The sequence below is a fragment of the Panthera leo genome, chromosome D1 (genome assembly GCF_018350215.1).
Source record: "Panthera leo isolate Ple1 chromosome D1, P.leo_Ple1_pat1.1, whole genome shotgun sequence".
Taxonomy (NCBI): domain Eukaryota; kingdom Metazoa; phylum Chordata; class Mammalia; order Carnivora; family Felidae; genus Panthera; species Panthera leo.
This window is the reverse complement of record NC_056688.1, coordinates 99,383,787-99,406,678: the sequence shown is the minus strand read 5'-3', so window position 1 is coordinate 99,406,678 and position 22,892 is coordinate 99,383,787. Positions and strand designations below refer to the sequence as shown.

General features: G+C 43.9%; 1 protein-coding gene across 1 annotated transcript; it reads right to left on the bottom strand.

The window, feature by feature from the left end:
- Positions 1–256: 256 nt before the first annotated feature.
- On the bottom strand, positions 257–10,051 carry PTPMT1 (protein tyrosine phosphatase mitochondrial 1). The gene is made up of 4 exons (XM_042904687.1): positions 9,587–10,051; positions 9,406–9,486; positions 1,971–2,162; positions 257–596 (listed from the first exon to the last, which is right to left on the bottom strand). The coding sequence occupies exons 1-4, from the start codon at positions 9,980–9,982 to the stop codon at positions 438–440; spliced, it is 828 nt and encodes a 275-aa protein (XP_042760621.1). The 5' UTR covers positions 9,983–10,051; the 3' UTR covers positions 257–437.
- Between the last annotated feature and the right edge of the window lie 12,841 nt (positions 10,052–22,892).

The window sequence follows — 22,892 nt, the reverse complement described above, 5'->3', positions numbered from 1 at the left end:
TCCTTTTCTACATCCAGAATCACTGTTCCAAAAGGGAACAGAGCCCTGGGGAGCCAGTGAATTGGGGTCTGACAGTGGCAAAGAGCCTGAGCTGAGTATTTCTCCTCTCCTTCCTAGTGTTTAAATGTCTTTAAGTTGGGCTAAGTATCATTAGGCACAGTGTTAGATACACAGTCGAGTTCTTTGACCCTATTCAAGAAAACAAAAACCCTCATTCCATATCCCCTTAGCCAGTGAATTGAAGCCACACTAAATCTCTCTCTTAGCACACAACAGTGTTACTTCAGGAAAGTGAAACAAGACAAGGGGAGTGAAATTATCCATTACTTAGCACATTCCTGCTTTGTCAAGTCTGGGCTTAAGCCCCCTTGGTCCTGTTACACTATTTGATTCTGTAGCAAGCAGGGTCGTCTTGAGTTCTTTCTAATCTGTGTATTTCACGTCTGTGATGTGTGGTAAGTCTCCTTCTTTGCTGCCCCTGCAGTAATCTCCTTGTGGAACTCTTTAAGAACTTCCAACTGGCCAGATCTGATGTGGATGTGTGACCGGATCTTGGTGATGGCTCTTATGGCCTCCTCTGGACTCCAATTGTACACCTGAAGTACAGGATTGGGAAATCAGAGAAAGAAAGGAGGAGGTGTTAAGGTGTTCTTGAAGTACAGGATTGGGAAATCAGAGAAAGAAAGGAGGAGGTGTTAAGGTGTTCTTGACCTAATAACAGATGCTAAAGGCCCTTAGAATTTCATTATTTTAAAAACTCCATTTTGAGGGGAGTTAAAAAACATGCCCCATATATTATAAATGGCGGGGGTGGGGGGCACTTTTATTCCCTCGGCCAACTAGTCCCACAATACTTGCAATGGGCTGGGAGGTCAAGTCAGTCTTTCTACCTAATTCTTGCTCTGCCAAACCCTGAAAAAAGAAGGTTGAACATGCAAAGCTGAGATCCTATTTCAAGCCGGCATAGGCCTATCAGATGTCCTCTGGGAGCTGGGCTGTTGGTTAGAAGTTTCCTGGAGAGAGTACGTGGTAGATGTTTTTATGTAACTTGTCACCGTGGCTGGGAAAACAGCACTTTTTAGATTTACCAGGAGGGTTATCTTTGTGTTCTAAGGATACATATTGGTTTAGAACTCAAAAGAACAAAGAATCTACAGATTTCAAGCCCTCTGAGTCAATTCTCACTCAGCCCAAAATATCCTCCTGAGAACCCATTTCCAGTAAATGGAGTCCTAATGATCAAAGCTTTAATACTGTTAAATCATGTACTTACCAGTCCACAGTAACTCAGAGCGATGCCTATTACATGTACATTTCCTTTTTCCTTAAACTATCCACATAACTTAATAAATGCTCTACAGGGGCCAGATAGGTAACAAAAATGAGTCAAGTTGGGGGGTGTATAACAGGTAGTAATGGACTAAAGAGCATTTGCTTGTAAATACTCTTGAAAGTATCACACCTACCAGTCATAAGGTGATAGGCAAAATTCCATTGGAGCCTCTGTTTCTAGACACAAATGTCTAGAACTTTATTCTGAAATACTTTAAGAAATCTTGAGTACTATAGGGCTATAAGTGATCAGCACTACTACCTAAAGTACTGGATTTCCTGAGTGCTATTTATAAAAAGTGCTTTAGCCTTTTACTGGTGTTAACATCCTTTGCGCTTCATTTTTTGAGTGCCTGCTGTAGGTCAGTGCTTGACATACTTTCTCGTTCAAACCTCAGAACAAATTTAGTTTGAGGAAACTGAGCATCAGAGAGGGGAAGACACTTTTGCCTAAGGTCACACATCTGGTAGGTAGCAACGCCAGAGGTCAGCCTATCCGCAAAATCCAGGTGCTTTCCATCTCCCAACAGCCTGTAACTGGGGACATGGCTCCTTCTTGGAAGGCCTGCCAATAGACCATGCTACTGAAGTTCTAGAAATCTGCTGTAAATGGACCAGTCCAGAAAGACCTTTCCTACCTGAATCAGATACGCTGCGACCATAGTAGCACTTCTGGAACGCCCAGCCTTACAATGCACGTAGACACACTGGCCCAGCGACTGATACTTGAGAGCAAACCGGACTCCTTTCTGGAGGTCAGCCAAGGTTGGGACTCCAGTCATGTCTACTGTGCTGAGTCGCAGCTGCTCAACTCCTACATTCTTCCACTCCTGGAACCAGGTCCACCAGCATAAAAAAGAGAATGAAAGAAACCTGACATGAGTGCTATGAATATGGGCTCCTAAGAAGCAGCAAAACAACAAGGAAGCTTCAGAGTTTACTACAGTGTGAATACACTGTTCACTTTTTTTTAAACAAGAAACTTCTTACAGAAATGCCTTTAAAATGGCTGACCTGCATGGTTGGTCTTTGATCAAACAACAGCTGTGCTACTGATTTAGAATTATGTCTAATATTTAAAAAAAATTTTTTTTAAGTTTATTTGAGACAGAGCGTGAGCAGGGGAGGGGCAGAGAGAAAGGGAGAGAGGGAGAATCCCAAGCAGGCTCCATTCGGTCAGTGGTCAGTGAACAGAGCCCAACACAGGGCTGGAACTCACAAAACCATGAGATCATGACCTGAGCCGAAATCAAGAGTCGGATGCTGGGGCGCCTGGGTGGCTCAGTTGGTTAAGTGTCCAACTTCGGCTCAGGTCACGACCTCACAGTTTGTGGGTTCGAGCCCCATATTGGGCCCTGTGCTGACAGCTCGGAGCCTGGAGCCTGCTTCGGATTCTGTGTCTCCCTCTCTCTGCCCCTTCCCTGCTCACACACACACTCTCTCTCAAAAATAAACATTAAAGAAAAAAAAAAAAAAAAGAGTTGGATGCTTAACCGAGTAAGCCACCCAGACCCCTAAAATGTTCTTAAAGTACACATTGGGTATTTTATCTTCAGCTGCAAAATATTAGCTGTATTAAAATTCATCTACAGGGGCGCCTGGGTGGCGCAGTCGGTTGAGCGTCCGACTTCAGCCAGGTCACGATCTCGCGGTCCGTGAGTTCGAGCCCCGTGTCGGGCTCTGGGCTGATGGCTCGGAGCCTGGGGCCTGTTTCCGATTCTGTGTCTCCCTCTCTCTCTGCCCCTCCCCCGTTCATGCTCTGTCTCTCTCTGTGCCAAAAAAAATAAATAAAAAACGTTGAAAAAAAAAATTTTAAAAAAAATAAAAATAAAAAAAAAATAAAATTCATCTACAAAAGTTGTGTAACTTTATGGATAATCTTGGCACCCGTGTAGTGACGCAGCTGCAGGATTGGGGTACTATATTTTGCAAGAGCTTTCTATTTCTTTATCTATAAGTGTCCTTTTTACTTTACCTTTTTTTTTTTTTTTTTTTTTTGAGATTGCATGGTAGAAAATAGAGTTACCATTTTAAAATTAAAACAATGCACCTACCTTTATTAGTGCAGTATTATCACTTCAGAAGAAGAAAAGAATAAGCAATAGGGGAAATAAGCCCTCTGGCATTATCAGACTATTTATTTATTTGAATTTTTACCTTGAGACTCCAGATAGGGGGGCATCTGGCTGGCTCAGTACAGCATGTGACTCTTGATCTCTAGGTTAAGCATGTGACTCAGTAGAGCATATGACTCTTGATCTCTAGCCCCATCTTGGGCATAGAGATTACTTAAAAATAAAATCTTTAAAAAAAAAAAGAGAGTCCTGATAGGCTCCAGCTAATGGTTATTAATCTGTCTAGCTGGAACCAAAGACTTTATCACTGAGTGAAGGTCAATATTTTATACTGCGTATGAAATTAACACAAAACAGCAATTTTGCAGCATGTGACTTTGTATCAATTATACCAGATATACCTAGGGAGCTTGCTAAATATTCACATTCCTGGACCCCACCCTAAAGTTCCCAAGTCATAATTTCTCAGGGGTTGTACATAGGAATCTGCTATTTTAACAAGACTTCCAGATAATATTTAGGCTTATTAAAATGTGAGAACCACTGCCTTGGAGATTTTTTTTCTCTAGGCTAGTTGGATAATATAGCTGCATCATACAAGTGTCAATGCCTCACAGCCAGAGACCAAGTACTTTTTGTGACTCTTGTTCCACAGGAATGATCACACTAAGGAACATTTACCATTTTGGCTAATAATTCCTGAGGCCTTGTAGCAAAGTACTTTAGGAAATCCAAGGAACTGTTGTCCATTTCTTAAAAATGTATGTCATCAGGGTGCTTAGGTAGCTCAGTCAGTTAAGTGTCAGGGGCTCTTGATTTCTGCTCAGGTCATGATCTCACAGTTTGTGAGTTGAGCCCTGTGATGGGCTCTGCACTCACAGTGTGGATCCCGCTTGGGATTCTCTCTTTCCCTCTCTCTCTGCCCCTCCCGCGCTCTCTCAATAAACTTTTTAAAAAAGTATGCCATCACTAATCAATGTATCTTAAATGTGAGTCCATTTTTAAGGTTACAAAAAAAACCTACCAGTTGAAATAACAGCATCTTCATTAGGCTGTATCAGTACAATAAACAAGAAGGACAAAAAAAGTGCTAATAGATGGCAAACACTATAAAGACAGGGCAACATCTTTACATAAAGACAGCACAATGTCTAATAACCTTAGTTCCACAAACAAGCTTTCAAACTCAATGAAAATTATGTTTTAGGTCTGCACTCTTTTACGACAATTCTCTGGAGTTCCATACATCGTTAACATATGAGTAAAAATTCCATCAATGCCAAATGAATCATACACTTTTTCAATGGGTTGTTTTATAAATTTCTCTTGGGGGCTGGAGGTGGCTTTTCTTCTTAGAGTTTATAGGGCCTTCATCTTAAATGCCTAAGACAATGCCTGACCTTAGTGCTGAGTGAGTGTTGAATGAATGAAATCAGCAAGCCATAGAGAAGTTGCCTTTCGGTTTGGTTACTGACTTGAGTTACTGAAATTAAAAATACCTTTGTGTACAAAGGAGTAGTCAGACTTTGTCAATTCTACTTTATATATATACACACTTATTTATTTCAAGAGTGAGAGAATCCCAAACCAACTCTCACCATCAGTGCAGAGCCCTATGCAGGCCTTGTGAGAAATAAGCCTACTGGCCCATTTAAAGAAGGGACGCGGAGACTCAGAGCACAGTGAGGCCAGGGTTTAATCAACATTCTTACGAGAGCAGGTGCCTGATGGACAGGCACACTCGGGGCAGTTGCAGCAGGCAATTTATCTCCTAGCATGAAGTCGTTCCCCTGATTCCTCATTGGCTAAGTACTACAGAGATTACAGCCTTACCTGGAAGTCGCCTATGCCCATGTAAGGCCAAAAAGTAATCTGATTGGAACAAATGTACATTCCTTGAGGTGATGCAGAGACCTCAGTTCTTTGGCACGTGCTCATTGCAAAGCCTGCGAAAAATAAGCCGGCAGAAGGAGAGGGGAAGAAGAACCAGGAAGTGAAAGGTCTCCCAAAGGAGATTTGGGACTCCATTGTGCTGGGGTGAGGGGTTCGTATATATTTCCGATAGGGTCTAAACCTATTGTTAACTAGACAACTCAGCTTATATTTGGTATTTCTGAAAATAAATCCTCTCACTTAATTTCTCACAATCCCTCCTCTTCTTTTCTAAGTAGATTCTGTTTTCATTTTTAGGTTATTTTGGGCGCAAGGCACAGACATTTGTTTCTTAAGAGTAATCTTCCTCCCCTGCCCCCAGAGGGTTTGCTGCGGCTGCACTCCCAGCATTGTTCCAAAATGTGTGTGTGTGTGTGTGTGTGTGTGTGTGTGTGTGTGTGTTTCCACCCAGGGACCTCAGGTCCTAACCTTTCCCTCTCTGCCTACTGAATCCCATCTTTTCATATCATATTCCCCACTTTGAACACGTGACTCCTAATTCCCATTAGGAATTGGGATGATGACTGATCTTAACTGCTTCCTGCTGAAAGGGTATGGCAGTCAGGGCAGGTTCAGAGGTCAATCCAGAGGTCCAAAATAATGAGAGGGTATTTGGAACGTCTTAGGTTAGCAAAATTTTCTTATTTTTCTGGCATATGTGCAACGGCTTCTACAAATGACATACAAAAAGAATATTAGATCAACAAGCATTAATATTCCAAACGCAATGCCTCCTAGGAAGGAGGTCACACCATGGGATGTAAAGATGTACTGTAGCCATCCAAAAAGTTCCTGAACCGTCTGGTCAATTTTTTTTTTTTTTCCAACTATAGCTTTTCCGCCCTCTTCCATATTTATTTGGATCTTGTGATATTGTTGCTTAGAATAATTAAGCTTTTGAACTGGCTTTTGGTTCTCAGTCCTCAAAATCTTCCTTTGCCCATCAAGTTTCCATAGGAACAACTCCATAAGGCGTATTTAATTTTACCTCAAGGAAAGACTGATCTTTGATATCCAGATTACTATAAGTTTAGGCAACTGTTTATCCGTCCTGGAGGGAGTAGCACTATAGTCCCTAATTCAGTCATAATGTCTTTTTCTAGCAAGGGAGTGGGGCTCTTTGGCATTATAAAAACAAAGAATGTGAAAAAAAAAAAAAAAAAAAAAAAGTCTCCCTGTATACACCCCAGAGGCTGAGAGAAAAAGTTAGTCTTAAGTTTTCTGGAGACACCTCTAATCGTTACTCTGCATTTGGATGGTTGGCCGGGAATGGAAAGGACAGAAAAGGTGGCTCCAGTGTCAAGAAGGAAATCAACTGGCTTTCCTTCTATTTCCAGAGTTACTTGAGGCTCTGGGTTTCCAATAAAGTTGGTTCAGGGGAGCCAACCATGAAGAACCTCGGGCGAGATCAGTTCTTTTCAGGGGCACTGGTTATTTGAGCCTTTCAGGTCCCCGAGGGCATTCAGATTTTCCAGTGACTGACTCCACACCAGGGGCAGGGCTTATGGGGGTTTCAACTTCCATTGCCCCTTTGAGGACATTCTTGTTTCCAGTGCCCTAAATAGCCACATAAATGGCACTGGTGCCAGGACCTTGGGAAGCCGAATGAGTGACAAATTTGTCCTTTAGAATCATCTGAGCTTTGGGGGGGGGGGGGGGGGGGGGGGGGTAACAGGGGAGATAGCTGTATATTTAACTTTAACCTTTTCAGGAAGGTCACCAGGCTTTCATCCTGTGTCTGTAAAATAGTGGCTAATTTAGCATGATTTAAGATTTTAACCTTCGACCTCCTTTGATTTCTTGGAAGTGGCAACGATACCATTCTGCAATGGGATTATCATAGTCCCAATTAAGATCTTGGGGAGGAACTGCCTGAACGCCAGTAGGGAACTGGGAGCTCCCTATAGGACCTCCAGTCCCATGATAATCAAGGAGTCAATCATCCCCATATCTCTCAGCTGCTGCCAAAACAGAACGCTTCTCTATCTCATTAAGAGTCTGATTCAACAAAAGCATTATTTCTTTCCAGGCCAACTCAAAAAAAACATTCCTAATATTCTGAAAGGCCTCTATATTTTATCCAGATCATCAGAAAATTTACCTATTCTTTTACCTGTGTTAAACCTTGCAATGAAAAAGGTACTTGTGATCTTATCATGGTGGTGTCTCCCTGTGTTTCTCCTTCTGGCACTCTAGCTTCTCGTAGGGGAGGCCCGCCTGTTACAGGGAGGGCCTGGATAAGGTGGGCAACAGGGAACAGAAGTTTTTCTTTTGTTGTTGTTGTTTTTAATGTTTGTCTTTGAGAGAGAGACAGAGCATGAGCGGGGGAGGGACAGAGAGAGAGGGAGATACAGAATCCAAAGCAGGTTCCAGGGCTCGAACTCAAATGGTGGTGAGATCATGACCTGAGCAGAAGTCAGACACTTAACCGACTGAGCCACCCAGGCGCCCTTAGAAGTGCATGTTTTTAAGTACAAGTCAGCACACACTGGGCTAAGTGTAGCAAAATGGCTCCCATGTATCCCAGTAAAAGCCCTTTGTATGTTATAATCCTCCATACCTCATATGCCTTGCAGAAATAACATAAATGTGGAGCATTTGGAAGCCCGCAGCGAGGGTATTGCCACCATTTCCCCAGCTTTTATTATGTTTATTTTTATTTTTGAGAGAGAGACAGAGCATGAGTGGGGAGAGGCAGAGAGAGAAAGGGAGACACAGAATCTGAAGCAGGCTTCAGGCTGTCAGCACAGAGCCGGATTTAGGGCTCACACTCACTAGCTGTGAGATCATGACCTGAGCCCAATTTGAAGTCGGATGCTTAAATGACTGAGCCACCCAGGTGCCCCTCCCCAACTTTTAGATCAGAGGAGAGGCAATTTAAATTTTCTACCAGTGTACTTTTAAAATCCATTCATTTTAACTTTAGTCTGTCCTGACCACATAATATTCCTTTCCAAAGATTTCCCTTCACAAACCTTCTACAACTTTCCTTTGCATTTAGATTTTGTCCGAAGCCATTCCTCTCCAAACTACTAATCTGATTCAGGACAAAATTATTTTTTTTTTCTTTTTACCTCCAATAAAAATGGATTTCTTTTTTTTTTTTTTTTAACATTTATTTATTATTGAGAGACAGACACAAATCGCGAGAAGGGGAGGGGCAGAGAGAGGGGGAGATACAGAATCCGAAGCAGGCTCCACGCTCTGGGCTATCAGCACAGAGCCCGCCCCGGGGCTCGAACTCACAAACCAGGAGACCATGCCCTGAGCCAAAGCCGGACGCTTAACAGACTGAGCCACCCAGGCGCCACTCCTTTTTTTTTTTTTTTTTAACATATCTACTTTTACATACAAAGTTGCTTTCCTTATTTCCATCAGCATTAACTGCATTTAGCAGAATTTTAACTTTTAGAAACTTTAGTCTCCAGTGAAAATTAACCATTTTAAGTGTCTTTTTGCCAACAAATTGCAGCTGAGATAACATAAGCTTACTTGACTTTTAGTAAACCTAGGTAATAAAAACATTAAGGCAGCCATGAGTTCGAGGAAGGTCATGTTCCGCATGTTTCAGGGGTCTATCAGTGGGCAGCAAGCTGTAAGGAGATTTATTTAAGAGGGCGGGGGTATTTCCAATAGGTTGTAAGCCTATTGTTAACTAGACGGCACAGATTTTATTTGATTATTTCTGAAAATAAATCATCTCACTTCTCAATGCTCCAACTCACTAACAGGGGATCAAGACCTGAGCCCAAAGCGGGGGGGGGGGGGGGGGGGGGGGGGGTTGGCCCTTACCCGACTGAACACCCAGGCGCCCCTCAATTCCACTTTTAAATGCCTTTCATATCAGTTTCTTTTTCATAATTAGTTTCTACCTCCAGCCGCAGTCATTAAAGCTTAGAGGACCAGACCCCCCTCCTGAAGCGGCGAAAAAGCCTGGGGCACGTGTCTCACGGGTACGAGCACCCGCAGCTCCCTCTCCCCCAACCTCCTCCGGCTCTCCTAGACCCAGGGTGGCGGTGTAGGCTGGCGGACGCCGCTGCCCGAGCCCCCGCTCCTGGCCCCTCACCTTTGAGGAGTTACACAGGAACCGCGTCTCGTACTCCTCGTTCATGGTGATCACCCCGCGCACGTTCTCGTCCTGTACCAGCTGCCGAGGCAAAGACAGGGCTCAGAGAGGGCCGCCGAGGCGCGGGCGGCGCTCGCCGGCTCCCAGGCCCGGCTCGGCCGGGCCTCCCTTCCCGGCTCACCCGGCGCGTCATGCTCCGCAGCGGCAGCGCGCCCAGCAGCACCGTGGGGTCGATGCGGTGGTACCAGTCGCGGCGCGCTCGGCCAGGCACCTTACCGCGGAACAGGGTGTACAGCAGCGTCGGGTAGAAGAGCACCCGGGCCAGGCCGGCCTCCAGAAATGTGCCGGCCGCCATCCCGCCCCACCCGGCCTGGCAAAGCGGCGGCCTGCTCGCGCCCAGGCTCGCGGTCGGCGGCCGCGAGGAGAGCCCCGAGGGCGACGAGGACGAGGGCGGAAGGTCGTCCGCCGCCTCCCGCGAAGGCGACGCGGTCTGCGCGGCCGCCTCGGACTCGGAGACTTCGGGCCTGGCCTCCGGATGCTCCGCGGGAGAGCCCGGGGCCCCCGGGCCCGGCTCCATGGCTCCGGAGGAGGGGCCGCCGGCCTGGGGGAGGGACCAGGATTTCCTGGCGGGCTAGTGGGACCCCGGCCGTGGGAGGGCGCGTCCTGGACCCGCGGCCTGCGACTCTACCGCTGGTGAAGCAGGGACCCATGCCCGTAGCCGGTGCCCGCCCGCCCCCCGCCGCCTTCGCGAGGGAGGGAGTTGCGACCCTAGGCGAGGGGAGCTCTGCCCCCCTGCGTGTGCGACCGCCCCGGGAGGAGGAAGGGCGGGTCCTGGCCACTTTTCCGAATCCCGGGCCAGAGGGAAGGGGCTGCGACCCCAGGTAAGGGTGAGACCAGACCCGGAAGAGACCCTGTGGTGGGGGCCTGTGGGTATGGTGGAAGGGGAGAGTGGAAAAAGGGGCTTTGGGCTGTTAGGCAGGGGAGCTACTTTGGAGGAGAGGGCTGGCAGGGCACCTGGGTTGATATGGCCCTCCCCCCATTCCCCACCCTCCCGATCGGCCACAACTCGTTGCTCCCTCCTGCCCAAACCGCAGTATGTATGCGTGTATGTATATAAAGAAAAAATATATAAATATAATATCTGCAACAAATTATGAAGATATATTAAGAAAATACTGTGATAAGCTTGTATGTAAAAACTGCAACCTACAGAGAGGTAAGAGGAATGGGTCTAATGCTGGCTATTTACATTTAAATGGAATGTGCATCTGGTGCTTTTTAAAAACGTTTCTTTTCAACTTGTAAAAGTAATACATACATATTCAGGATGCCTGGCTGGCTCAGCCGGTGGAGCGTGAGACTCTTGATCTCGGAGTCTGAATTGGAGCTCCACCTTAGGGATAGAGTTTACTTAAGAAATAAAAAATAATACATACTCGTAACAACTGGAAAATACAAAGAAGTCGAATTTATTCTAATTACCTATAATTCCACCACCTCAAATACATGTTTTCTTCCAATTTCCTATGGGTACCACTAGAAAAACCTTTTTTTTTTATTTTATTTTTTATTTTATTTTTTAACGTTTATTTATTTTTGAGACAGAGAGAGATGTAGCATGAACAGGGGAGGGGCAGAGAGAGAGTGGGACACAGAATCCGAAACAGGCTCCAGGCTCTGAGCAGTCAGCACAGAGCCCGACGCGGGGCTTGAACTCACGGGCCGCGAGATCATGACCTGAGCCGAAGTCGGACGCCCAACAGACCAAGCCACCCAGGCGCCCCAGAAAAACCTTTTTTGTAACAACTTTACTGAGATATAATTCATATACAATTCACCCATTTAAAGTGTAGAGTTCCCTGGTTTTTAATATATTCAGAGAGTTGTGCAATCCTCACCACAACCAATTTTAGAACATATTCCTTAATACCCACAAAATCCCATATTCCCCTCCCCCCAGCCCTAGGTAACTACTAATTTACTCTTATAGATTTGCCTGTTCTGGACATCTCAAATAAATGGACTCCTACAATATGTGTCCTTTGTGTCTGGCTTCTCTCAGCATACTGTTTTCACGATTCATCCATGCTGTAGCAGGTTCAGTGCTGTATTTATTGCTGGGTAATATTCCATTGTATGGATATACCACATTTTGTTTCTTCATTTATCAGTTGAAAGATATTTGACTGTTTCCACTTTTTGGCCATTTTGAATAACGCTGCTGTGAACTTTCATATACAAGTTTTTGTGTGGACATAAAAAGACATTTTCATTTCTCTTGGATATCTACCTAAGAGTGGAATTGTTGGTCATATGATAACACTATGGGGTGTGTGTATACCATTAAAAAAAAAATCATTGGGCTCCTGCATAGCTCAGTTGGTTAAGAGTCCAACTTCTCCTCAGGTCATGATCTCATGGTTGTGGATTCCAGTCCTGTGTTGGGCTCTGTGCTGACAGCTCTGAGCCTGGAGCCTGCTTCAGATTCTGTCTCCTTCTCTCTCTGCCCCTTCCCCATTCACACGCTGTCTCTCTCTCAAAAAAATGAATAAACCTTAAAAATAATTAGGAACACCTTTAAAAAAAATCATTGTAATCATGTTGATAAAATTTTGTATCACAGTTTTTTTCATGAAATGTGCCATAAGCGTTTGCTGTGTTATTACACTGTCTTTACCATTTAAAATGAACCTAATTACTATACCATGTGATCATTCTATTACTGGACATTCAGGATATTTCCAAATGTTTTTTATAATTCCAGCATGAAATTTTTTTCTATATTTCTATATTTTCCATATTTAGAATTACTATATTAGCAGGGTGCCTGGGTGGCCACTCAACACTGGTTTAGTGTCTGACTCTTGATTTCAGCTTAGATTGTAATCTTGCATTTCATGGGTTTGAGCCCCGCATCACGTTCTGCACACAGTGTGGAGCCTGCTTGAGATTGTCTCCCTATCTCTCTCCCCCTCCCCTGCTTTCTCTCTTGCTCTCGCTCTCTCTCTCTCAAATTAACTTAAAAAAATTATTAGGATAGGCTCCTAAAGTGGAATTACTATTTCAAAGGATCATTTACAATTTTTGCTTTATATGAAGTACATAGCCCAAAAAGCTCCATCCTTACCCCCAAGCTCACTCTTCAGAAATATAGATTCTTAGATACATATATTTTCCAACATTTTGTGATGAACCGTCTCATGATAAATTAAAAACTGAAAAAGGAATAAATTGAGCAGGAAAAACCCATATAACCACCATCTAAATTCAACAATTAACACTTTGTTTTATCACATTATCACCCAACAATCTGTTCTATTTTTTTTTAAGATTTTAAATTGTTTTTTTAAGTTTTTATTTATTTTGAGAGAGAGTGACAGAGAGACAGAGAGACAGAGAGAGAGAGAGGATCCCAAGCAAGCCCCTAGCCAGCAGCCCAGAGCAGTGCCAGCCTGCTCAGGATTCTCTCTCCCTCTCTCTCTGCCCCTCCTGCATTTGCACGCACTCTCTCACACGCGCGCTCTCTCTCTCTCTCAAAATAAATAAACTTAAATAAATAAATGTGGAAGGAATGATAGAAACTCAGCATTTTGAAATCCCTCGTCAGATAATTGATCCAGTCAATGGTCGTCAGTGGACAAAAAGCATTAGATGAAATGCTGATCGGAAACTTTACCTGGAGGGATCAGGCTCTTGCCACGGGAACCGATCACTGATTGATCCCTGCATTGCTGAAAGCAGGACAACCTGACATCAGATGCCTCCAGAAGTCCACAGCCTCAACCTCAACTCATTTGAACCTGAATTTAAGCAGGCCTGAAGAGCTAACTTTCTTTTTCTTTTTCTAATATATTTTAAAAGTTTATTCATTTATTTTGAGAGAGAGAGAGTGAGCATGTGCGTGGGAGGAACAGACAGAGAGGGAGAGAGAGAAAATCCCAAGCAGGCTCCGTGCTGTCAGCACAGAGCCCCATGTGGGGCTCCAACTGAAATCAAGAATCAGATGCTTTAGCTGACTGAGTCACCCAGGCACTCCTCTTTTTTTTTAATGACAGCTCTTTATTTTTATTTTAATTTCACTAACTACTTAAGAGATTGAATATCTTTTATTTTTATACACAAGTCTATGTAAGAAGTTTTTCTAACTGATTCATTTTTTGTGTACATTTACATACTATTTTATATTTTGTAGTTTAATCATACGTACACACACTTTGGTCTTATATTGTTCGTGCAGTGAAACCAAAATCTTTTTAAAAAAATTTTTAATTCCAGTTTAGTTAACATATAGTGTTATGAGGAGCTAACTTTCATTTACAGCAAAGGTAAGTAATAGAAGGATGAGTTAATGTCATGGAACAACAGACAAATCCAGAGTATAGATATTCTACAGGGACAGTCGATTCTGTTTCTGCAAGGCAAAAGCATGGGGGTTGGGGGGGGGGGGGTGGAGAATGGGAGGTCCACTGCCTCAGATCAGGAATCCTAGAGACGTGTTAACCAAAAGTAAGTATGGACAGTCTGGATCCTAACTGAAATGAATCAGCTATTAAAAGACATGTTTTGGGGGGCTCCTAGCTGGCTCAGAACAGCATGTGACTCTTGCTGGTGAGTTTGAGCCCCACATTGGGTGTATAGATTACTTAATTTTTTTAAATCTTTTTTTTCTTTTTACAAAAAAATGTTTTGTTTATTTTTGAGAGAAAGAGAGCAAGCAGGGGAGGGGCAGAGAGAGAACAGAGGATCCAAAGCATGCTCTGCATCCCCCACCAATGTGGGGCTCGAACTCACAGACCACGAGATCATAACCTGAGCCAAAGTTGGACGCTCAACCCACTGAACCCAGGAGCCCCAGGTGTAGAGATTACTTAAATAAAAATAAAACTTAAAAAAAAAAAGTCTTGTTTTTGAAATAATTGGAGACCTTTGATTATGAAGGAGATAATACCAAAGAATTATTGCTAATTTTATTAATGTGGTCATGACATTGTTGCTGTGTAAGAAAATGCCTATAAATTTATTTATTACATGCTTAGTAAGGTATGTAGACATACATGACATACGTGGGATTTGCATCAAAGTACTGTGCCAAGAAGAAAAGCAGATTAGACAAATATGGCAAAATATAAATCATTGTTTAATCCAAGTGATGTTCTATGGGGACTCATTATGCCCTTCTGCTTACTTTTTAAAAATATTTCATAATAAAAACTAAAGATGTATGTATGTAAAAACAATACATATATTGTTACATGGAAATGTATGCTTAATAAAACTGGTAATATAGCAACTAGTCTTTTATGACTTTTTCATTAAAGGTTCAATCACACGAGGGGCACCTAGGGGCTCAGTTGGTTAAGCATCCAACTTTGGCTCGGGTCATGATTTCTCGGTGTGTGAGTTTAAGCCCTGTGTCCAGCTCTGTGCTGACAGCTCGGAACCTGGAGCCTGCTTCGGATTCTGTGTCTTCCTCTCTCTCTGCCCCTCCCCCGCTCACCCTCTGTCTTTCTCAAAAATAAATAAAACATTAAAGAAAATTTTTGTTAAATAAACAAGGAGTTTAGTGTGTTTTTTGTATGTTTTTTGTTTTTGGGTTTCAGCTTTTATGCAAACATTTTATTGTCATTCCCTCTACCCTGGTTTTGCTTTATAGTTTCTGATCATAATAGTAACATATGTTCGTCATAAAAAATGCAAGCACTTCAAAATTATATATGAAAAGTGAGAGTTTCCTGTAATCTTACCTCTGGAGATAATTACTATTTCAGTTAGATGCATATTCCCCTCGTGATTCTTGTTTTCCTTTTTAGAGGCTAACCGTCCAGCAAAATTCTTTATATCCAACTCTCGGAATATCTGAGCTGTCATGTGCTCAGTGTGCCTTGAGGTAAAAAGTAATACAGGACACAGTTACCTCCAATGGAGTGTGAGAGGAAGTGATGTGTGCCAGCTTCAGGACCAAAAGGGCCTGGTCCTTAACTCCTCCACGAGTCTCCTCCACACTCTTTTTCTCCTCTTCTGGGCTGGAGTAGTAATGAGGAAGACTGGAATCATCTCAGCAGGAACGAGTTATACATAGCAGAGTCTCCATTAATCTGGGTCCCTAAATAATTACTTCAAGAAGAAGCTACTTCTCTCCATCCTCCCACTGCGAACATCTTCTCTAATCTGTTGAGGGAGAGAGAAATAAGCTTCTATTTTGTTTCGGCTATTTACTTGAGGTCTAATTGTTACAGTAGTTCGTCTTATCCTAGCTAATATGCGTGCATTAGTCAGTTGTAATGTGAAGACCAAATCTCTTATTTGAGAGAGAGAGAGAGTGCAAGTGTGAGCAGGGGAGGGGGCAGAGCGGAGAGATAGAATCTTAAGCAGGCTCCATGCTCAGCACAGAGCCCCATGAGGGGCTTGATTCCACAACCCTGGGATCATGACCTGAGCCGAAATTGAGAGTTGGATGCTCAACCGACTGAGCCACCCAGGCTCCCTTCAAATCTTTTTAAAAATTATATCAAAATATACGTGCTGTAAAATATGCAATTCTAACCATTTAAAAAATTGTTTTAATGTTTATTCATTTTTGAGAGAGACAGAGCACAAGCCGGGGAGGGGCAGAGAGAGAGGGAGACACAGAATCCGAAGCAGGCTCCAGGCTCTGAGCTGTCAGCACAGAGCCCGACAGGGGGCCTGAACCCATGAACCGTGAGCTAAAGTTGGATGCCTAACCAACTGAGCCACCCCGGCGCCCCAAAACCATTTTTAACTAGGCCGTTCATTGGCATCAAGTACATTGACATTGTTGTGCAACCATCACTGAAGTCCATCTCCAAAACTTTTTTCATCTTCCCAGACTGAAACTCTGTACCTATAAAGCAACTCCCCATGGGGCGCCTGGCTGGCTCAGTCCTTAGAGCATCTGACTCTTGATCTTGGGGTCTTGAGTTCAAGACCCACATTGGACACAGAGATTACTTAAAAAGTAATCTAATTAATTAAAAAAATAAAGAACTCCTCATACCACCCTCCCTCCAGCCTCTGGCAACCACCATTCTACTTTTTTTTCCTCCTCTCTATCTTTTTTCAAGTTTATGTATTTATTTTGAGAGAGCGAGAGAGTGTGCGTGCTCATAGGAGAAAGCAGGAGCAAGGGGGGTGGGCAGAGATCAACATAGAGTGTTCTATTGGTTTCAAGTGTACAATATAATGATTAAACAATTCTATACAATGCAATACTCAGTGCTGGTCGTAAGTAGTACTATTTTTTGTTAAGGTTTAACTTTTTGGTGGGGTGAGGCTCCTGGGTGGCTCAGTCGGTTGGGCCCTTGACTTTGGCTCAGGTCATGATCTTTAGGTTTGTGGGTTCGAGCCCTGGGTGAGGTCTGTGTTGACCGTTCAGAGCCCGGAGCCTGCTTTGGATTCTGTATCTCCCTCCCTTTCTGCCCCACCTCTGGCCATGCTCTGTCTCTCTCTCTCTCTCTCTCTCTCTCTCTCTCTCTCTGAAATAAATAAACATAAAAATAATTTTTTTAAGTTTTTTTATGTTTATTTTTGAGAGAGAGACCGAGCACAAGCCAGGGAGGGGCAGAGAGAGAGGGAGACCCAGAATCCGAAACAGGCTCCAGGCTCTGAGCTGTCAGCACAGAGCCCAACATGGCGCTTGAACTCGCAGAATGGGAGCTCACAACCCGAGCTGAAGTCGGATGCTTAACTGAATGAGCTACCCAAGCACCCAAGATTTATTTTTAAGTAATCTCTATACCCATTTGGGGCTCGAACTCATAACTCTGAAATGAAGAGTTGCGTGTTCCTCTGACTGAGCCAGCCAGACACCCCTTGATGCCCAACTCTTACCTAATTTGGGAACACAGATGATCTACTGAGTCATATAACAAACCTCAGAAAGGGCAAGTGAGCACATAGCAACAGACACCAGGGGATTCAAATGCCATCAGGAGTTTCTGTCTCTCACTACTTCTTCCCAGGCCCACATCTCCCCATATTTATCTCCTACTGGAAACCTCCCTTCCCTTAGTTGTTAACAACATGGAATAATTGAATATACATGTATATTTCTTTAAAACATAATTCGGGGGCACCTGGGTAGCTCAGTTGGTTAAGCATCTGACTTTGGCTCTCACAGTTCCTAAGTTCTAGCCCAGAATCCGGCTCTCTGCTTCAGATCCTCTGTTGCCTCCTCCTTCTGCCCCTTCCCCCCATCAAAAATAAATAAACATAAAAAAAAAACAAGATAAACGGGAATTTTGTAACTTGCTTCTTAGCACTTGTGTCTTTTTTTTTTTAAAGATTTATTTATTTTTGAGAGAGAGAGAAAGAAAGAGCCCCTGATGCAGGGCTCAAACTCATGAACCTCAAGGCCATGACCTGAGTGGAGATCAAGAGTCAGATGCTTAACGGCCTGAGCCACCCAGGTGTCCCTTAACTGTGTGTTTTTAAAAAAATTTTTTTAATGTTTATTTATTTTTGAGAGAGACAGAAACAGAATGCAAGTGGGTTAGGGGCAGAGAGAGAGGGAGACACAGAATCCGGAGCAGGCCACAGGCTCTGAGCTGTTAGCACAGAGCCCAACGTGGGGCTCGAACTCACGAGCTGTGAGATCATGACCTGAGCCGAAGTCAGACGCTCAACTGATTGAGCCACCCAGGCACCCCTTAATTGTGTATTTTTAACATCTTTCCATGTCAGTCTCTCCCTCTCTCTCCCTCTCCCTCTCTCTCTCTTTCTCTATACATATATATATGTATAGGTATAGGTATAGGTATATGTATATATTTTTTAAGATTTTTTTTTTTAAAGAAATCTCAGCATGTATTTATTTATTTATTTATTTATTTTAACGTTTATTTATTTTTGGGACAGAGAGAGACATAGCATGAACGGGGGAGGGGCAGAGAGAGAGGGAGACACAGAATTGGAAGCAGGCTCCAGGCTCCGAGCCATCAGCCCAGAGCCCGACACGGGGCTCGAACTCACGAACCGTGAGATCGTGACCTGAGCCGAAGTCGGTGCTCAACCGACTGAGCCACCCAGGCGCCCCTAAGATTTTATTTTTAAGTAATCCCTACACCCAACCTAGGGCTCAAATTCACAACCCAGAGATCTCTAGAGTCACATGCTCCACTGGACTGAGCCAGCGAGGTGCCCCTATATATTTTTTTTTCTGATAGCTTTTGATATACCAATATTTAATTGAACCATCATTTCTTTTTTCATTTCTCACTGTTATAATCTGAATAGTTACAGAATATTCACTTTAATTTTTTTTAATTTATGTTTTTATTTTATTTTTGAGAGAGAGAGCGAGAGAGACAGCAGGGGAGGGGCAGAGAGAGGGGAGACACAGAATCCAAAGCAGCCTCCACGCTCTGAGCTGTCAGCACAGAGCCCGATGCGGGGCTCGAACCCGCAAACTACGAGATCATGACCTGAGCCAAAGTCAGATGCTCAACTGACTGAGCCACCCAGGCACCCCCAGAATATTTAAAAACAGCATTTTAGTGGTGCCTGGGTGGCACAGTCAGTTGAGTGTCTGACTTCGGCCCAGGTCATGATCTCTCATCTTGTGAGTTAGAGCCCCACATTGGGCTCTGCGCTGACAGGCTGGAGCCTGCTCTAGATTCTATGTCTCCCACGCTCTCTGCCCCTTCCCCGCTCAGACTCTATCTCTCTTTCTCAAAAATAAATAAACATTAAAAAAAATAAATAAGTAAATAAATAAATTAGCATTTTATGGGTGCCTGGCTGGCTGAGTTGGAAGAGCATGTGTGTTTGAGCCTCATGTTGGGTGTAGAGATTCCTTAAATGAATAAATAAAAACTTAAAAAAAAACCTTTTAAAAACTAGCATTATATATATTATATACATATAAATATACGATAGATTGATAGATAGAAATGATTTAAATTAAAAGCTCCAACACGCATTGTTTCAGGTAGATGTTACTGCTATCTATATCTTCATTCCATTTATTTAGTCATTTCAAGTAACTTCGAGTTCATCAATTTACAATGAGGTATAGAGCCCACCCAGGATGAGACAGAATGTGTCCCAAGTTAGAAGAGGACTGTATGGCTCCTCAGTGATGTCTCCCGTAACTTTTAGTCTTTTCTTTTCTTTTTTTTTTTAATTTGAGAGAGAGAGAGAGAGAGAGAGAGAGAGAGAGGGGAAGAAGGGTAGAGGGACAGAGAGAGAATCTTACTCAAGCAGGCTCCACGCTTAGCATGGAGCTTGACGAGAAGCTTGATCCCATGACTCTGGGATCATGACCTGAGTCAAAACCAAGAGGGGGCCAGTCAACCAACAGAGCCACTCAGGCTCCCCAGTGATGTCTTCCTGTAGAGCACCAGTGCTCCACTGTACAACTAAGGTTTTCTTCCCAATACTTGAATGTGACCTTCTGGATCCCCTGGCTGTTGCTGACTTTGTTGCCATTTTGTTGTCTAGGATGTTGACCCAAGCTTCTTGGCCCCTCTCCTGTAGGCCATGCATGTGAGATTCAGGATAGCTGACCAATCAGAATTCGGGATACTTGCTTAAACGAAGAACCTTCAGGGGCACCTGGGTGGCTCAATTGGTTAAGCATCCAACTTCAACTCAGGTCATGATCTCACAGTTTGTGGGTTCGAGCCCCATGTCAGGCTCCGTGCTGACAGTTCAGAGCCTAGAGCCCGCTTCAGATTCTGTGTCTCCCCCTCTCTCTGCCCCTTGCCCATGCATGGTTTGTCTCTCTCTCTCTCTCTCTCTCTCTCTCTCTCTCAAAAACAAATAAACATTAAAAAAAAAAAAAAAAAAAAAAAAAGAGGAACCTTCATTCCAGCATAAGCTGTCCTGAATCCTACTGCAGAAACTGTTTTCTTTCTGGGGATGGTGAATCCTAGATCATGGCCAACAAGCAGATGTTCTAAGTGGCTTCCTCTGAGACTTTATCCCTAAGAGGGAGCCATCTGGTCACTTGCTTTTTCTCACCTTTCTAATAGCTGCTCCATCTCCTCAAGGGCTGTTGTAAAATCATCTACTTGACTGTTACAGAAAGCCCACTCGTCTAGGAACCAGGCCCTCTCTCATTCTTTCACCTTCAACTCTATTTTTAAGGCCTGGAACTCCCCCGTCTGTTTTTTGGCTGTTTCCTTACAAAGCTTCAGCTCATCTTGCGAAGTGTCTACCAGCAACATGGAGCCCATGTGATCCCTGTGATGCCGGGGTCTCACTGCCTAAAACCGGGTTGAGGCCCTTGCCCAACTGTTGCCCTGAAACATCTCCAGTGGCTCCACTATTGGGTCAGGCCCTTCAGTTCTTTCTGAGTTTCAGTGGACTTCCAGTGCGAGTGCTTGTTGATGGCCCCTAAGAGCTGGTTTTTGTTCTTCTTTTCAATATATATTTTGTTTAACATTTTAATGTTTATTTATTTATTTTTGAGAGAGAGAGCAGGGGAGGGGCAGAGAGAGAGGGAGACAGAGGACCCGAAGTGGGTTCTGTACTGACAGCAGAGAGCCCGATGTGGGACTGGAACTCATGAACCGCGAGACCATGACCCCAGGCAAAGTTGGACGCTTAACCGACTGAGCCACCCAGGCGCTGCGAGACCTCGATCTTATCCTCTCATTCCGCTTACTCAATGGTTGGTAGCTCTTTTGGATGTTCCTTCTGACGGCGGTGTCTGCAGCTTCCACCTGAGACACAGAATCCGAAACAGGCTCCAGGCTGTGAGCTGTCAGCACAGAGCCTGACACGGGCTTGAACTCATGAACCACGAGATCATGACCTGAGCCGAAGTTGGACACTTAACCAACTGAGTCACCCAGGGGCCCCTATTGTATTTCTATATTACAGGATATGTGCGGGGCCCCTGGATGGCTCAGTTGGTTAAGCATCTGACTTCGACTCAGGTCATGATCTCTCTGTCCATGAGTTCGAGCTCCACTTTGGGCTCTGTGCTGACAGCTCAGAGCCTGGAGCCTGTTTCAGATTCTGTCTCCCTCTCTCTGTGACCCTTCCCCATTCATGCTCTGTCTCTCTCTGATTCAAAAATAAATAAACGTTAAAAAATATTAAAAAAAAAAAATAAAGGACATGTACATCTTTTTTTTTTTTTAAGATTTTCAAAAAGAATTTTTAAGTTTATTTATTTTGAGAGAGAAAGAGTGAGAGAGGAGGGGAGGGCACAAAGAGAGGGAGAGAGAGAATCCCAGGCAGGCTCCGCACTGTTGGTCCAGAGCCTCATGTGGGGCTCAAACTCAGGAACCATGAGATCATGACCTGAGCTGAAATGGAGTCGACCACTTAACTGACTGAACCACCCAGGTGCCCCGATGTGTGCATCTTTTTAAGAGGGTCATAGGATATGTTTTCTAGTTTTGTTGAGTATAACTGACATATGCTACACTACACATACTTAAAGTATACACTTCAGGGGTGACTGGCTGGTTCAGTTGGTGGAGCACGTGACTCTTGATCTTGGTGTTGTGAGTTTGAGCGCCATGCTGGGTATAGACATTACTTAAAAAATCAAATCTTTTTTTTTTTTTTTTAAACGTTTATTTATTTTTGAGACAGGAAGAGACAGAGCATGAACAGGGGAGGGTCAGAGAGAGGGAGACGCAGAATATGAAGCAGGCTCCAGGCTCTGAGCTGTCAGCACAGAGCCCGACGTGGGGCTAGAACTCACGGACCACAAGATCATGACCTGAGCCGAAGTCGGCCGCCTAACCGACTGAGCCACCCAGGCGCCCCCAAATCTTTTTTTTTTTTTAATGAAGTATACACTTTAATACATTTTGATATATATATGTACTTGTGAAACCATTCCCACAGTGAAGATAATAGAACGTATCCATGCCCCCTGCAAAGTGTTCTCATGCCCCTTTGTAACCCCTTCTCCCCACACCTCTTAACTCCCTCACCCTGTTCCTTGGCAACCACCCATCTGCTATAGATTAATTATCATTTTCAAGAATTTTATAGAAATGGGGTGCCTGGGTGGCTCAGTCAGTTAGGAGGTAGGCTCTTGATTTTGGCTCAGGTCATGTTCTCACAGTTTGTAAGATAGAGCCCCCCACCCCATGGGACTCTGCGCTGACAGAGGAGAGGCTGCTTGGGATTCTCTCTCTTCCTCTCTGCCCCCTCCCAATTGCAGTCTTTGCCTCTCTCAAAATAAATAAATAAACATTAAACAAAAGAATTTTATATAGATGTGAATGTTTTTCATTTTAATGATTATCATTAAATTATCCTCCGATATGGCTGTGTGTGTGTATACACCAAGACTGCCTATTTCTCACAACTGCATCAATCCTTTATTTCTATTTATTGATTGATTTATTTAAAATTTATTTTGAGAGAGAGAGAGAGCATGCGCACATGAGCAGGGGAGGAACTGGGGGAAAAACGGAGAGACAGAATCCCAAGCAGGCTGCCAGCACAGAGCCCGACTTGGGGCTTGAACTCACAAACCCGTGAGATCAAGACCTGAGCTG